Below are 14,494 nucleotides of genomic sequence, written 5' to 3'. Positions count from 1 at the left end.
GTCTCTGAAGTGATGATCCGTTTTTATTGTGCTGCTTCTTTGGGCAAACGAGGGGAACAATGTGCTGTCCTTCAGGACCACGTGAGGGGGTCCTCGTGGTCCTGCTAGCAGCTCAAAGCCTTCCAGGAGACGCTGCTGAAGAACGGATGACACTTGATGTCACTCACGCCTCCGCCTCCGGACCCCAAGCGATAGCCGGCATCGAACTGGAGCAACTGTGAAGCAGCACAAGGTAGAGTGTGAGATTTAAGATCACACCGTGTGTGTGTGTGTGTGTGTGGTGACAATTAAACGATCCCTGAGTGTAATAATGTGATAATTAAAATGAGGTAAACCTCCGTCAGAAGAGACGCAGCTGCCGCGCTCAGGTGGTTGGGGATGATCAGCTGGGTGTGCGAATGGATCCCTGCTGGATGGAGCTGCCACAGCGGCTGTTGGCACAGTGAGCACAAGGTGTGACGACCCTCGACCCGATGCCGCAAATGTGCAGGAATGGTGCAAAAAAAAATAATTGAAAAAGTTGCACACTAAACGCCTTCCCTTACCATTCCTGTTAAGAGTTCAAACAACAAAGCGCCGAGGCTCCACCAATCACAAGCCTCCGTCACCCTGGATACGCCTCCGATTTCTGTCCACATGCAATAAACTGAGTTTAGTTTATTGTGATGCCTCCGTATATTCCTCGGTGTAAAGTGGTTTGAGCCTGATCTCACCACCAGGGGGCAGCATACAGCATGCAACACCCACTGGGTTCAGTTTACAGTAATGCATATCTTTACCAGGAGCACAGTACATCTCTTCCATGGCTTTGGAGCTGATCTCTGACTGGACCTCACTCCACTGCCCGAAGAACGTCAAGCACACCTTTCCTGTGAAAACATTAGCATTTTAAACAAAAACTCAAGCGCTGCAGTTTTCCACATGAAATCATTTGGAGGTATTTGACGAACTCACCGTTGCTGGTGAGCAGAACGTTTTTCGGGTTGAGGTCCCGGCAAAGGACGCCCTGCTGATGCAGACTCTCCAAGGCCAGCAGAATCTGAGCCGCCCAGACGCGCACCTCCGCCTCCGGAAGCCCCCAGCAGGTCGCCGCGCTTTTACCCGCGGGCCCGGAGGACTTCACGGGGACCCGAGGCAGGTGGCACCAGCCGTCCACCTCTATGACCTGGTCATCTCCCTGCCCCTCCGATCCCTCCGATTTGAGGAAACCGCCCACGTTCTCACTCCCCACGCGGTGCGAGGCTCCGTTGGGGCCAGACCAGCCCGCAAATGATCGCTCTTTCCCCGGCGCCACCTGATCCCCGGGACACAGCAATTCGCGGGCCTCCTCTACACCCTCCCTTGTCCCGCCGGAATGTGTTTCCCCTGTGAACCTCGACCCCGAGAGGCCCCCCCGCCGACCTGCGACGCCGCGGCAGAGGGACCCGGCGAAAGGGCCGGAGCTTTCTGAGGTGTCTGTGTGGTCAGAAAAGACTGCCCTGTCCGTGCTCCTGATGACCACCATGCCATTCCTCTCCTCCGTGGTGGGACTGTTGCCGTCTCTCTTTGAGTCCGTCACCTGATCCGCCGAGTACCCGGTCGGAGCGGGTCCTAGGTGTGCGCCATTGGTATCCCACGATGCCCTGCCGCGTATCTGGGTCTGGCAATGGAGAGGAAGGTGCAAAATGGCAGGGGATGAACTCAAAACATCGGTCCCGCTTTTTGGTGATCCCGCTTTTACAAATAAGGTCTGAGTCGTGCGAGGTGGTGTTTGTCCGGCGTAGGGGTTGCTTTGCACGCCGTTATGCACCGGGTCCGCAACCTTCCAAGCCACTTCAAACTCCGAGCTGCACTCCGTCAGTCCCAACGCAGCTCTGTTTTTGTGGAGTTCCGACATGACATCGAGGGCGTGGCTCACGCGGGAGCAAGACAGAGGGAGAGCGGGCCGTTCCCGAGGCTCACCGGAGAGCAGGCGCAGGCTCGGGGCCGGTGGGTGGATGCGCGGGTCGACCTGCGTCCTCGCCGGCGGGCCAGAAGTCAGAGTTAGCCGATCGAGCTGGCCACGAAAGGACGCTGCGGAACGCGTGTTCTGCAGGCAACCCGTCTCCTCGATGTAGGTGTGAGTCCCGCAGCTCTCCAGCCGCTGCTGGGTCTCGTCCCACGAGGTGGGGAAGTCGTCGCCGGGGCTCTCGTCGCATGGTTTCTCTGGGAGGCCGCCGGCGCTCGCTCCGCTGCTGCGCTGGTAGTCCGCGCTGATCGTGGGTGAGGTGTAGCTGGTCTTCAGCTTGATGCTGGGTTGGCCAGAAGTGATGCATTCCGGGTGCTCCTTGGCCTTCTCGTTCCTCAGCTTGTGCAGCTTGGAGAAGAGCCTCCCGCCTACGGGACAAGAGGAGGAGAAACACCAGGTGAGACCATGGACTAAATCGGCTTCTTAAAGAGGACAGAGCAGCTGTGAGCTGCTCACCTTTGACATGCTCAAGATGCAGGTACACAGCGTCCTCGCTGACATAATATCTTAGCAGCTTAACCATATATGGAACCCCCTGAGGAATGATGGTTGGCAGATCTCTGCTCTCCCAGCTGGACTTGACCAGACTCTGCAAGAACACACACACACACACATATGCACAAACACGTAATGACTGGTCTTTTCAGAAAATACACAGGGGACTCAAAAACAGAAAATGAAGCGCGGACCGGCGCTTTCGAGAGATTATTGCCTGTCTGTTCCCACGTCTCTCTCTGGTCGCTGAAATTTGAGGTGCACTTGCACTGGCTAAAAGGGGGAAAGCTTTCAGGCGGATCAATGCTGGATGATACTCAGGGAGACAGGATGCACCGAGCTGCTGTCAACCGGTCTGCCCGGGGATATAAGTACTGGCTTTCTGCCCGGCAACAACCCCCCGAAACATCTCCGCCTTTTAGTGGATCGGCTATATGTAGACATATGGCCCTGTCTTTGATTTAGATGCATTAGAACACAGAGGAAAACACCGTGATTGTTTGTTTCTGAGGAATGCACCTGGGATTTCCATCAATGTGGGACTCTACCTGTGGAAGGAAACTCAATACTCACCTTGACAACAAACGTCTCCTTGTTGACCATACTCTGAACAATCAGGACCTAACAGAATTAAAAACACATTGTAACGTCAACGAGAGTCAATACACAAAGCCAACACGGCAAGAGAAGGGTAGCTAGTGTTACAGTCTCACCTTATCAGCCACTCCCACCACCTTACACATCTCCAGATCCTCCACAGGTGAGCTCAGGTGTCTGATCGGACGGAATCTCAGGCTGCTGTAACCCTGGTGAAGAAAACCGTGAGGGACGCGTGAGGGACAAAGCAACCGAGACATTTTCCTCACAGCGTTTGAATATCTTTCATTGAATGTAAGAAACATCGAAGGACGTTCTCTCTTGTGTTCATCCGTCTCCAAGGGTACACGCTAGGATTCAACCAACCTCAGACTCATGTGAACACTAGAAATGCCTCAGCCCTACACTGGATTTGCATCTGACTCACAGTCAGAGCGAATAAAAGACATTAAGATGTTTTCTTTGTAAAGGGGTGATAGATTGTCTTACCCCTAAATGAGAGCTTCCCTTCCCCAAGTTGTCCTGCAGATGTGTAATAAAGATTTCTTCAGCCCTCTTCAGATACTGGGTTGTCTTCCTCTTCACGGCCTCCCGACGTTCCTTGTTTGGATCCACTGTAAAACAGTTTGTGTTAGAGAAGAACAACACTGCAGCTGTGGTAAGTTAATAAACCGATAAACAGTTAGTTGCACACAGCTTGATATTCAAGCTCGGAAATGTGTATTTATTCTCTAGTTTTCCACTTCCTGTTTTTTTTTTTTTATTTCTGTCCACATGTTCCCATCACATGACTAGCGCAAACGTGCCTATTCATTTCCCCCATTCCCCAAGTATCACATGCCTTTAACACTCATGTGAAAAGACCAACTGTTGTCCACTTACGCTGAACCCCATTCAGCAGCAGGTCCACCCCGTTCTTATAGTAACTGAAGGACGCCTCGTAGTCCTCATTGACCTCGCTGTCCAAAGCCATGCGGATCTGCTTGGCCGCCTCCACCAGGTAATCCCTCTTTGCCATCGCTGCCTTGCCTTGGACCAGGTGGGCCTGAGCGCGGCGTAGAGAGTTACACATGACTGCTGGTTAAGATGGACCTCTATTCAGACGTGGTAGGTACAGACAAGCCGTCTCGTTGAATTAGAAACTGAAAGTGCACCGCAGGTCGCTGTGAGCCGTGAGCGGTTGCTCTCTGTACTCACCTCTGCTCCCCAGTCTTTATAAACAACAGGAAACATCTCCGCCCGTCGTCTCTCGGCTCGGTGTGCGTCTGCCCCGAGCGGCACCGAGGCCCGGGAGGAAGAGCATCGTCAGCTGGGCCGGTGGAAACAAAGAGTTAACCTGCAGCACAGGAAGTGAGAACGAGCTTGTTCCTACTTCTTCTGATGGATGGAAAGAGGCTGAGTTGCAAACGTCCGAGATGACGATGAGGTGACTCAATGAGCAATGAGGCGCATTGTGGTGTGTCTCAGATAATGATGTAGTATTGTATCTCTTGGAGAATGGTGGCAACATAAAGATTAAACCCAAATGTCAATGTATTATCCAAAAAATGCCATCTGCACCGTAAATAAACTGATGTGGTCAAAGAAGACAACCCACACATTGACTATTACACAAATTCAATTATTTATAGCAGAAACAACACGCACCTCATCCTGGCTACAGTCATGGAGGCGACATCATTTAAGGATTGTTATGAAACACACAAAGCCATCTTCAGTCTCCTGCATCACCATCTTCTCAACATGCACTTCTACAGAAAAAGATTATGCAATCACACTGACAAATACATGGACGAATAGCTTGGTTAAAAAGACACAGATACACACATGCTGTACTTGACGTGAGGCGAGCTAGCCCTGGACCCTCCACCCGCAGCAGCATCAGCAACGACCTGTCTCCAGCAGCCCGAACCCACTCCTCTCACGAGCAGGGGAGGAGCACGGACCTGAGGCGAGGCTGCCGATTGGCTGGGCGTGATGTCACTTTAGGGTACCATTTCACTTCCCCCCTCTCATCCTGACAGATTCTGGTGGATTTAAAGAGACAGTACTGTTTTTCGTGGCCACTGACTCAAGCCTTGACTCCTTCCCAAATGGATTGTGTTTTTGTGTTTTAGTCTTTTAGCGTTGACTGTCGACAAATATATGTATATATTTCGCTCAATTTATAAACACATTAGTAATTAAAGTATTTCTTTGATGTCTCCCATCCACTATGACTCGCAGGATCACCCTGCACAGAATCCATGATGTGCTGGTGCCCAGTGCCAGATGGAGCCAGTCACAGCACAAAGGAGAGTCCTTTCCCCCCCCCCCCCCCCCCCACCCCCAGGGAGGGCCCATTTACAGAAGGGGGTGCGTGCTCCAGGATGTTAGGAGAGAAGGGGGGAGGCGGCGGAGATGTATCAGTGGCTGCATACTTATCCAAAAAGAAGTCAGGAAGGGCTCTGTTGTAGTTTAGTCTAAAATGTTTCATTCAGTCCCACTTTACCTTAAAACCATGAATAAGAGGCATCATTCTTGGTTGTAGCTCACAGCGCAGCGTGCGTAATGGCCGTTGTTGTACACGCAAGGCCTCCTGATCAGTGGGATTGTTGTGCAGGTTGACACACGGCTCTTGTGTCTTACCTCTCCAGTATGAGTAATAGATCTTCTTTTTTTAATAGTGTGGTGCAAAAGACAAACAAAAGCGTTAGGGATTTTAAATGTTCTTGTTGTTGATGTTTTATTGCTCAAACTGGTTTCTACACAGCAATGAGCCGTTACCGAGTGTTTCCACCCGATAGTCTGCATGTTCAATATACTCCCCACATTGGTCATTTCTTGACAATGTATCTTTATTTACTAATTATGTGTTACAAAGTAGTAAACAGTCATTTTATATATTCAGCTTTACAATCCCGCGTCTTTAATCCCTCCGTTTGGTGGATTTCTTTTTCCTAACTCTCTTGGACTTGGCTTTCACCGCTGGCTGCTCGGCACCCAGAGCGGACCGGGACCTGGTCAGGGGCAACGCGCTGGGACTCGGCTTGCTGTAGGCCACCTCCGGATCAGAGTGCGCGCCCTGTGCGGAGGCCGGATTCCCCGGAGAGGAGCGGGCCGAGTCCCCCAGCAGGTTGGGCTGGGAGTAGGAGCGCAGGGCCGAGGAGCCGGCGGGACGCAGCGGCGACGCCGGCAGGCGGCCGAGCTCGTTGCTCAGGTTGCTGACGGAGTAGCGGCTGCCGTTGGACACGACCATGTGGTGCCAGGAACTCAGAGGCGTGGCGGAGAAGTGCCGAGGGCCACTGGAACCCTCTCTGGCCCCTCCGGGGGATATGACGATCGAGCCGTGCGGCGTCGCGGCCTCCACGGCGCTCTGGAAGGTCTTGAGTATGCGGTCGCTCTTCTGCTTCTCCTTTTTCTGACGGGACTCGACCTTCCTCAGCTGGCGGCGGTGATCCCTCATCATCTGTTTCCTTGTGTCCGCCAGTCCCCTGCAACGACACATCAGATAGCGTCACGACTTCACGGGCGCCATCTCTACCCGGGAGGACCATCGCACATTAGGGGACGCGCTCGCCTGTAGTCTACGATGCCCGTCCTGTCGCGATCGAGTCTCTGAATCAGCTCCTCGATCTGGTACCGATCCAACGGAATACTCGATTGCTGTCGGGGGGGGTTTCACAGGACAGAAAGAAGCATCACTTACACAGGTGCTTATTTTGGGCCATTGCCCTGTCCTTCCCTGACAGTTTGCTCTTACTGATTCACCAACTGGAGATGAAGGATCAGCATCAGAAAGGATTCGAGTAAAGTAGAACAATAATCATGCGTGTTTTCAAAAGGTCAATTTTCAAGGTGCTCTCTCCTGCAAATGTCACAGTTCGAAACAACATCTCTTTGGAAACCTGCACGGCCTTCCGGAAGTCAGCAACAGGGACTCGCATTGTGCCGTCCTTGTCAATGTTCCTAAAGAAATCCCACAGGCGAAGCTTGCGTTGATCCAAATAGTCCTTCAAAAAACATGGGGAAACGATGAAATAGATGTAGAAGCACCAAGGAATTTAATTCAACACTGTTCTCATTACGTGACCAAAACCCACTTGGATGACTTTCATCGGATCAACGCGTTTTGGTGGCTTTTTGGCAATGAAGCCTCCTACTCCCCCAAACTGCACATCCAGACCGGGATGCTCCTGACACGTGACCTCCAACAGATGCACGAAGGTCTCATTCACCCGCACGTTCTGTTCAAAAGGTAAAACAAAAAGATGGCGCTCACGGGACAGACTCACTCCGCGTCATTTGATTTGTAAAAGGTGGATTTATTTGACCCTTTGATTAATACATTACATCACATGTCATTTAGCTGACACTTTTATCCAAAGCGACTTACATTGAATTTGAACTCATGGCTTACATTTTGCCCGGGGAAGCAATTAGGGGTCAGGTGTCTTGCTCTGGGACACTTCGACGTGGCACATGGAGCAGCCCGGGATTTGGACCACCAACCTTGCAGTTCCCAGCGCACCACGCCACTCCATGCGCCACCGACGCCATCGTCGTACCATGTGATCGCGCGGCATGACAGGAGAGTCAGACGACGTTTCCACCCGTTACTCACACATATGTTGATCTCTTCCAGGGCAGTTCTAGGTGTGTTCTTCACCACATTGACCAGGGACAGGGCTCCCTCTACCGTTAAAGTGTTGTAAGCCAGCTAAGGGAGGGTAAAAAAAACAAAAAAAAAACACCTTAAAGCTATTTACTGACGATACACGTTAGCGTCACGCAACCTTCGCCAACCCACCAGTAGGACCTGGAGCGTGTCATTGAACTCAAGACCCCTGCACAGCATGCCGACGCCCTCGTTGGTGACGCGGTTGTTGTTGAGATTGAGGTGGACCAGAGTGTTGTTGAATTTGAGGGCCTCTCCCATGGCCAGAGCGCCCTCGTTACCGAAACCGTTCCACGATAAGTCGAGGTGCGTCAACGTCATGTTCACCTACACGCGGAGGATGGGGGTCAGATGTCGGATGCCGAGTCGGAGACTAAGAGGGTCTCGCGTTTGGCCGTACCTTGAGTCCAGCACAAAGAGCCACAGCCCCTTTCATCCTAAAATGGTTCCAGCTAAGATTCAGCACCTCCAGACCCTCGTTGTTTGCTGTAGAAATGGGAGATTTGTGTGGTTATTTCTCTCTGTAGATTACGGCATCGAGGAATTTGGTCACATCAGCAAAGACATTTTACGGTACCCAACAACTGTCCCAACTGTTCCCCTCCTTTTCCACAAAACTCATTGTGGCTCAGGTCCAGCTCCTTAATTCTGGAATTGGTCTACAGGTAAACATATAGGCAAAATAATAATTGCAAAAAGGATCAAATAGTCTACCACTACTTAACATCAAAACAGCTAAAATGCCATTTGTCATGTAAAGCATAAAGGTGAGAGTTGGAATAACTGATTATTAATCACTTACCAGCAGGGCATCTGCAAAATATTTTGCATCATCATCAGTAAAACCATTTCCTGATGGGACAAAATATGAAAAGTATGAATAAACCGAATAGATTCACAAATAAAAACACACACAGTTGTCTGATCCACATTTTGTCATGTCTGATCTGGTACCACACCACTGTTCTGTCAACACAGTTAAAGCTAATAATGTCACCTGAAATTACCTGAAAGTTTGACGGATTTTAGTGAAATGTTGTTCAGCAACACATTAGTTACGTGCTCAGCTCCTGCAGACCTCAGATAGTTGTTGGACAAATCCTGAAATCGGATGTTCGTACAGTATTATGCTGCTTAGTTAAAGAAGAACAAGCCACCTGTAAAGCTCGCCTGCCCTCTAGTGGTATGTTTGCAGTGTGGCATACCAGGCGCTTTATGGTGAAATTAGACCTCAGCATCTCTGCGAGGTATTTGGCTCCCTCTGCTTGAATGTGATTATCTCCCAGTTCCAGAGAGTTGATGTTCATGTCAGACTGAATACAAAGAAATTATGAGAAATGTTCCATTTAAAAAATAAAAAAAGCTTTTCACTAAGTTGCAATAATTTAAATTTTACCACTAAAGCAATAGCAAGCGCCTTGCACCCCAAAGGCCCCAGCCCGTGGTGTGTGAGGTCCATGGCTGTAGAGTCATAGTTTCGTAAAAAGTAGGAGACTGGCACTACGCCCACCAGCTTGCAGGCCTGGAGGTACACGTCAGGTACAGACACCTCCAGGTGGCTCTCCTCGTTTTCTGGAAGTTAGTAAGGCCTAATAATTGAGGGGCTGTATAATTCACTTGTCAAAACAAGCATTTATTTGCACTGTTTTTGGATATGAAGAATTCACCACACGATTATGAATAAACAGTACAAACTTTATTATTACACTATAAACAGCCAAGTGGCTTGTATGCTCGCTACAATGAAAACAAGACTGAGCTGATGTACTCACCGTCCGACTCCAAGTCTGTGTCAAAATCCTCCTCCTCTTTTAAGCAAAGGGACTCAAAAGACAGTGTTGACATTGCTGAATGCTGTCCGGCGCCTATATACCGTTTGAAACCACTTCACAGATCTAAAGGGAGCACAGCCTTCTGGTTATTTGTTCATTTGTTCCCCGTGTGTTCTGTGCAGCACCGGGAAAATGAAAGAGGCCCGAGCTATCTAGCGGGTAATTCTACCCCTCAGGTTAAGGTTTCATGCGTCAACATCAACAATTTATGCTCCAGTGTGGATACAACGTTGCGTAAGCAAAACTGTCAATGGGCTTCTGTGGCGTGATATGGTGTTAAATCATAAGGGTTAGAATTTAAGTTTAGAATTTAAAGTAAAATTTCATTTTATAGGCTTTTGTGAATTGTTATATTATCTTATTTAAAAAAATAAAAAAAACGTTCACATTAATTAACAAACACGTCCACGAGGAAACCACCACCACAGCGACAATTGAATTGCGACCCCTGACCTTTCTACGTCACGACCAACTTCAGAACGCGCATGCGCCGAAGAGGCATGAAGAAGGAACCACAGAAACATGATTAGCAGTCTGTTGTATTATGTCCTCTACCCGGTAGCACGGTACATGACAAGCCGACACTCAGGTAGGTCTCTGTAGCGCGTTTTCGCGTAAGCGTCCATGTTCAGAGGTGCCAGTGTCACTAAACGCATTTCAGCCGAGCAGCTGATAGCAGCTGCCGGTTGCTCACGGTCAGTTTATATTTAACGTAATTAACGTCAGCTGCTGTCCGAGCACTTCGTCTCGACGTTTATTTTGGTGACTGAAATACAAACAAGGTGTGGCAGTTTTTTTTCTCGCTGGTGTGAGCTACTAGTTCGTCCTTCGTGAAAACGGACTCGTAAGGAACATTATCTCATTGCATTTCGGACAACTTTTCCAAGCTTTGCGCCTGCCTCCCTCGTGACGTCACAACGTCATCACGTATTGTAGTCGTTTGGGTTCAGTAAAATGCATTTAACAGGGTTTCTTTTTTCTTTGCTGGGCACAAAGCGTACTATGACTGCATAACAGTTTCTGACTACTTTCTGATCCCGTATTCTAGAGTCCTCGCAGAAGGGTCCTCCTCCTGCACAGGTTCATGGCAAAGCGGCGTGGGATGGTGGCGCTGCCGCAACCAGAAGCTTCACCCAGTGTCCGAGCACCCTGCTGGCCCGGGGGCCCAGCCCAAGCCTCGGGACGGAGGGTGCGACAAAGGAAGGGATGACAGAACCCAGCCCAGAGAAGCAGGATGACACGAGGCCCGTGGCAGAGGAAGAGCACCTCGGGCCTGTCCCGCACAAGGAAACGGAGAGCGCCGCGGCTTCGGCTGCGGGCGGGGACACGTCCACATTGACGGAGAAAGAAGCAGAGACAAGGAATGCACCGCGGCGAGACGACGCGGAAGCTCCCAAACAAAGGGCCGGGGAACTGACTATTCCCGGCGAGGCGCTCCATCGGATGCAGAACGCCGAGGACGGAATTATTTCTCCAGCCGTGGACTTTGGTGAAGAAAAGGCTGTCGGGGCGCAGTTAGGCTGCCTGCAGAAGGAAGACGGCTCCTTGGAAGTCAGCGGTCCAGGGCAGGAAAAAACAAAGATGCCAAGCTTGGAAGAGTTTTTATCTCCAGCTGAGCAAAGCGCACCAGAAACCACCCGCGTAGTGAAGCAACAAATTCCCATGCCCAGCGCTGACGAGTCGACGACCACGGAGTGCTGGGACGAATACGTGACTCTGACCGCCGACGAGGTGGTTGTTGGGGAAAGAGGATCCGAGCTGGCATTTCCCTGCCTTCTCTCTAACACTCAAAGCCCCCTTAACCTCCGTGGGAAGCACAACACACAGACTGGCTGGCACTTTCCTGCAGGACCCGGCCTGGCAGAAGAGGTGCACTGCCCACAGTGGCAATTCCCCGCCTCAAGCTATTACCCTCCAGCAGAGCCCCCTCTGCATTTTGAAGGTGACACTAATCTCCCCCTTTACTGTAACACCTTCATTTTTTTTGGTCTTCTCTCAACTCTCCAGTAGTTGACCATCCTGCTGTTTTATTTACACTTTTGTTTTTTTTAAATTTATTTTCCAACCAGTGAATTGGAGAGTATGGGAGGAGACGGATGGGAGTGCCACTGCAGCCGAGGCGTCCCCGTTCACCACGGCCTCCATGGACTTCACAGTCATGTCCTACAACGTCCTGGCTCAGGACCTACTCGAGGCCAACGGGGAGCTGTACACGCACTGCCCCCTGGAGGTGCTCGACTGGAGCTACCGCTGCCGCCTGCTCCTGGAGGAAATACAGAAATGGATGCCAGATGTGAGTCAAGTGCCGGCTGATTTTTTTGTGTCATGATTGCGTTCCGAATGTTTTTTTTGTTTTTTTTTTGTCTTTGGTGTTTAGATTCTGTGTCTCCAAGAAGTTCAGGAGAACCACTACCACGAACAACTGCATCCAGTCCTGTCTGGTATCGGTGAGTCGTCTGGGAAAACCCGGTGTAACGGTGTATGGTGTTGGTTGCCATTACGGCCCACGTCACGCGTTGTCTGTTCATGTCGTCGCTCCAGGCTACACCTGCGTGTTCAAGCGGCGCACGGGGACCAAGACGGACGGCTGCGCTACGTGCTTTCGCAGCAGCGGCTTCTCTGCAGTGTCTGTCGCCCCGCTGGAGTTCTTCAGGCCGGAGGTGGCGCCGCTGGACCGGCACAACGTGGCCATTGTCCTGTTGCTCCGGCCAGTGTTCATCAAGGGGTCGGAGGTCAAGGCCCGGGGCCTTCCCCTGTGCGTGGCCAACACCCACCTGCTCTTCAACCCCAGGCGGGGCGATGTGAAGCTGGCTCAGCTGGCCGTGATGCTGGCCGAGATTGACCGAGTCGTCAAGTCCTGTAAAGCCAAAGGCGAGGACTGTAACATTATAATGTGTGGGGACTTTAACTCGGTCCCCCAAATGCCTCTTTACCAGCTGATCACCACCGGCGAGCTCTACTTCCAGGGACTACCGGCATGGATGGTGAGACTTCAACGCCGCAAAGAATAACTGAGTTTAATTCCCAGAAAATGTGTCTGTGCTGCTGCCGCACTTAATTGGACTGGTCTTATCAGTTTATTTCATGTTTTTCAATATTTCCATCCATAGTGCTGACAGGATTGACCTCTATAACCATGTATGGTTTTTAACATGTCCGACAGATATCGGGTCAAGAGGACCTGTCGGAGAAAAGCCATTGTCGCAGACTGTATGCCCCCTTGTGGCCCAGCTCACTAGGAGTCACTGATGGCTGCCAGTACACTACATTCGAGGACACGTGGAAGAGTCGGAAATCAGGTCTTTAGCCTGAAGTTGTGGCATTTTCTTATAACCTCATTGTACTTTTCCTTATCTTTTGTTTTCGTTTCAACTCGCTTCATCACAATCCCTTCCTGTCCTGTTTTTGTTGTTCTTGTTTAGGAAAATATCAGTACAGCCACGACTTCCTGCTGCAGCTGCGCTTCTGTCCAGCCGCGTGCCTCCGGCCGCTGGACTTGGAGGCCATCGCAGGAGTGACGGACAACACACCAGGTACAGACTCCCAACGCAGACGCCTCGACATCAGGCCTTACCGTAACGGTTTGAATAACTGGGTCTTCTCTCTTTTTGAAATTCAGATGCTTTAAGGGGAAATCCACCTTGTGAACCAAAGTGAGTTTACGTTGTGTCGTGTGATTAAAAAGGGAGGGAGAGCAGAGGCCCGGCGAGGTGATATTGGAGTGTACTCTTACACGTAGGTTTTATGTCGCAGGTTTGGACACGCCATCAGTCACCAGTTTGACCTGGAGTCTGTCTACAAACACATTCTTCCCGGCTTTGGCAATCCAGAAGTCACGACCCTGCACTCTGAAGGGGCAGCCACCGTCGACTACATCTTCTACACCCCGAAACGCGCCTCCGCCCGTGACCAAAACCGTACGTGAACGTGACACAGCGGGCCGCGTTGCAGCTCTGAATGGATTTGCCACTGTCGATGACTTGTTGGTTTCTCGCTGTTTCCTCAGCTGGTGACTTTGTGAGTGCAGGCCTGGAGCTGATTGGTTCTCTCTCCCTCCTATCGGAAGACGTCATATGGTCATTGAGGGGGCTGCCCAATCACATGTTCCCCTCCGACCATCTCAGTCTTCTGGCCAAGTTCCGGCTGGACCTGAGCGCTGCATGATGGGAAAGAGTGGGTGGTGTCAGAGCATGAGCATGTTTACGTTGAACTGGTTCTGAAGTTGCTCTGTTCTGCTATTTTTGTTTTGAATAGATGTCAACGATGAGTCTCGTTCTCCGTGGTTTTCATCAGATAAACGGCGGAGAGCAATTACTTTGAAATGACAAATCTAATTATGCTGCAATAGTTCCTTTTACAAAAATACAGGCAGTGCTTGCTTTAAGTCCTACTGCTGTGACAATGCACTGACCTGCTCAGCTGATCTTTCTTTTACTCATTTTAAACCTGATTTTCAGTCGCTCATACTTTTGTTGGATGGTAATTATAGAATAAATATTTTCCATTATCTTGTAGCTCCATGGTGTTCCTGCCTCCAGTCATGTGTTTTTCCCCACATGTATGCATGAAATGGCCCAGTAGGCTGTCAATAGTGCCCTGAATGTTGACTCGGCCCCTCCCGTTACACTTTGGTGCCCCTTCGGTTTGCAGGGGGGAGGATGTCTGGCTGCTGCATGATTGAATAATTCATTTAGAAAGTTGAGTGTTTTCATGCATGACGGTGCTCGGGGAGAGCTTTGTGTGGGCTGTAAAATGTCTGCTGAGGTGATTACCATCAGTAGGACGTCTTTCACCGAGCCCTCAATCGTTCTTGTCAATGTAAACATTTGCCGTACACGGTGTTCTGATAATCCATTGAAAGCGGTGACACTAACCTACAGAGGATTATGATCTTTCTTTTCCAGTGTGGCATCAAATGCCCCCACA

The 14,494-nt window shown here is 50.5% G+C and overlaps 3 protein-coding genes across 6 annotated transcripts; 1 reads left to right on the top strand and 2 right to left on the bottom strand.

Moving 5' to 3' along the window:
- Window positions 1-5: 5 nt before the first annotated feature.
- rps6kl1 (ribosomal protein S6 kinase-like 1) lies at window positions 6-5,018 on the bottom strand. 4 transcript variants are annotated; one of them, XM_037486478.2, is made up of 13 exons: window positions 4,907-4,996; window positions 4,727-4,830; window positions 4,277-4,415; window positions 3,962-4,124; window positions 3,569-3,693; window positions 3,196-3,288; window positions 3,056-3,103; window positions 2,444-2,576; window positions 955-2,355; window positions 780-869; window positions 546-628; window positions 336-431; window positions 6-215 (listed from the first exon to the last, which is right to left on the bottom strand). In XM_037486478.2, exons 3-13 carry the CDS (start codon window positions 4,310-4,312, stop codon window positions 105-107), a joined length of 2,379 nt encoding a protein of 792 aa, XP_037342375.2. In that variant the 5' UTR covers window positions 4,313-4,415; window positions 4,727-4,830; window positions 4,907-4,996; the 3' UTR covers window positions 6-104. The 4 variants fall into 4 exon arrangements, with proteins under 4 accessions (XP_037342375.2, XP_037342377.2, XP_037342373.2 ...); XM_037486480.2 differs by having other exon boundaries at window positions 4,277-4,388; XM_037486476.2 differs by lacking the exon at window positions 4,727-4,830 and having other exon boundaries at window positions 4,277-4,388; window positions 4,907-5,018.
- An 859-nt stretch (window positions 5,019-5,877) lies between these two features.
- Window positions 5,878-9,581, bottom strand: LOC119227880 (leucine-rich repeat-containing protein 74A). Its single transcript, XM_037487067.2, has 13 exons — window positions 9,509-9,581; window positions 9,133-9,308; window positions 8,942-9,049; window positions 8,744-8,837; window positions 8,539-8,588; window positions 8,314-8,395; window positions 8,137-8,222; window positions 7,869-8,063; window positions 7,683-7,778; window positions 7,162-7,305; window positions 6,967-7,071; window positions 6,639-6,724; window positions 5,878-6,552 (listed from the first exon to the last, which is right to left on the bottom strand). Exons 1-13 carry the CDS (start codon window positions 9,579-9,581, stop codon window positions 5,988-5,990), a joined length of 1,860 nt encoding a protein of 619 aa, XP_037342964.2. The 3' UTR covers window positions 5,878-5,987.
- A 424-nt stretch (window positions 9,582-10,005) lies between these two features.
- Window positions 10,006-14,075, top strand: angel1 (angel homolog 1 (Drosophila)). The gene is made up of 10 exons (XM_037487367.2): window positions 10,006-10,157; window positions 10,617-11,510; window positions 11,638-11,861; window positions 11,946-12,015; window positions 12,110-12,552; window positions 12,732-12,867; window positions 12,991-13,101; window positions 13,188-13,221; window positions 13,322-13,485; window positions 13,575-14,075. The coding sequence occupies exons 1-10, from the start codon at window positions 10,091-10,093 to the stop codon at window positions 13,730-13,732; spliced, it is 2,301 nt and encodes a 766-aa protein (XP_037343264.2). The 5' UTR covers window positions 10,006-10,090; the 3' UTR covers window positions 13,733-14,075.
- Window positions 14,076-14,494: the final 419 nt, after the last annotated feature.

Source organism: Pungitius pungitius, chromosome 14, assembly GCF_949316345.1.
Source record: "Pungitius pungitius chromosome 14, fPunPun2.1, whole genome shotgun sequence".
Taxonomy (NCBI): domain Eukaryota; kingdom Metazoa; phylum Chordata; class Actinopteri; order Perciformes; family Gasterosteidae; genus Pungitius; species Pungitius pungitius.
Note: the sequence above shows the minus strand (reverse complement) of the source record. Positions and strands in the feature narration are given on the sequence as shown.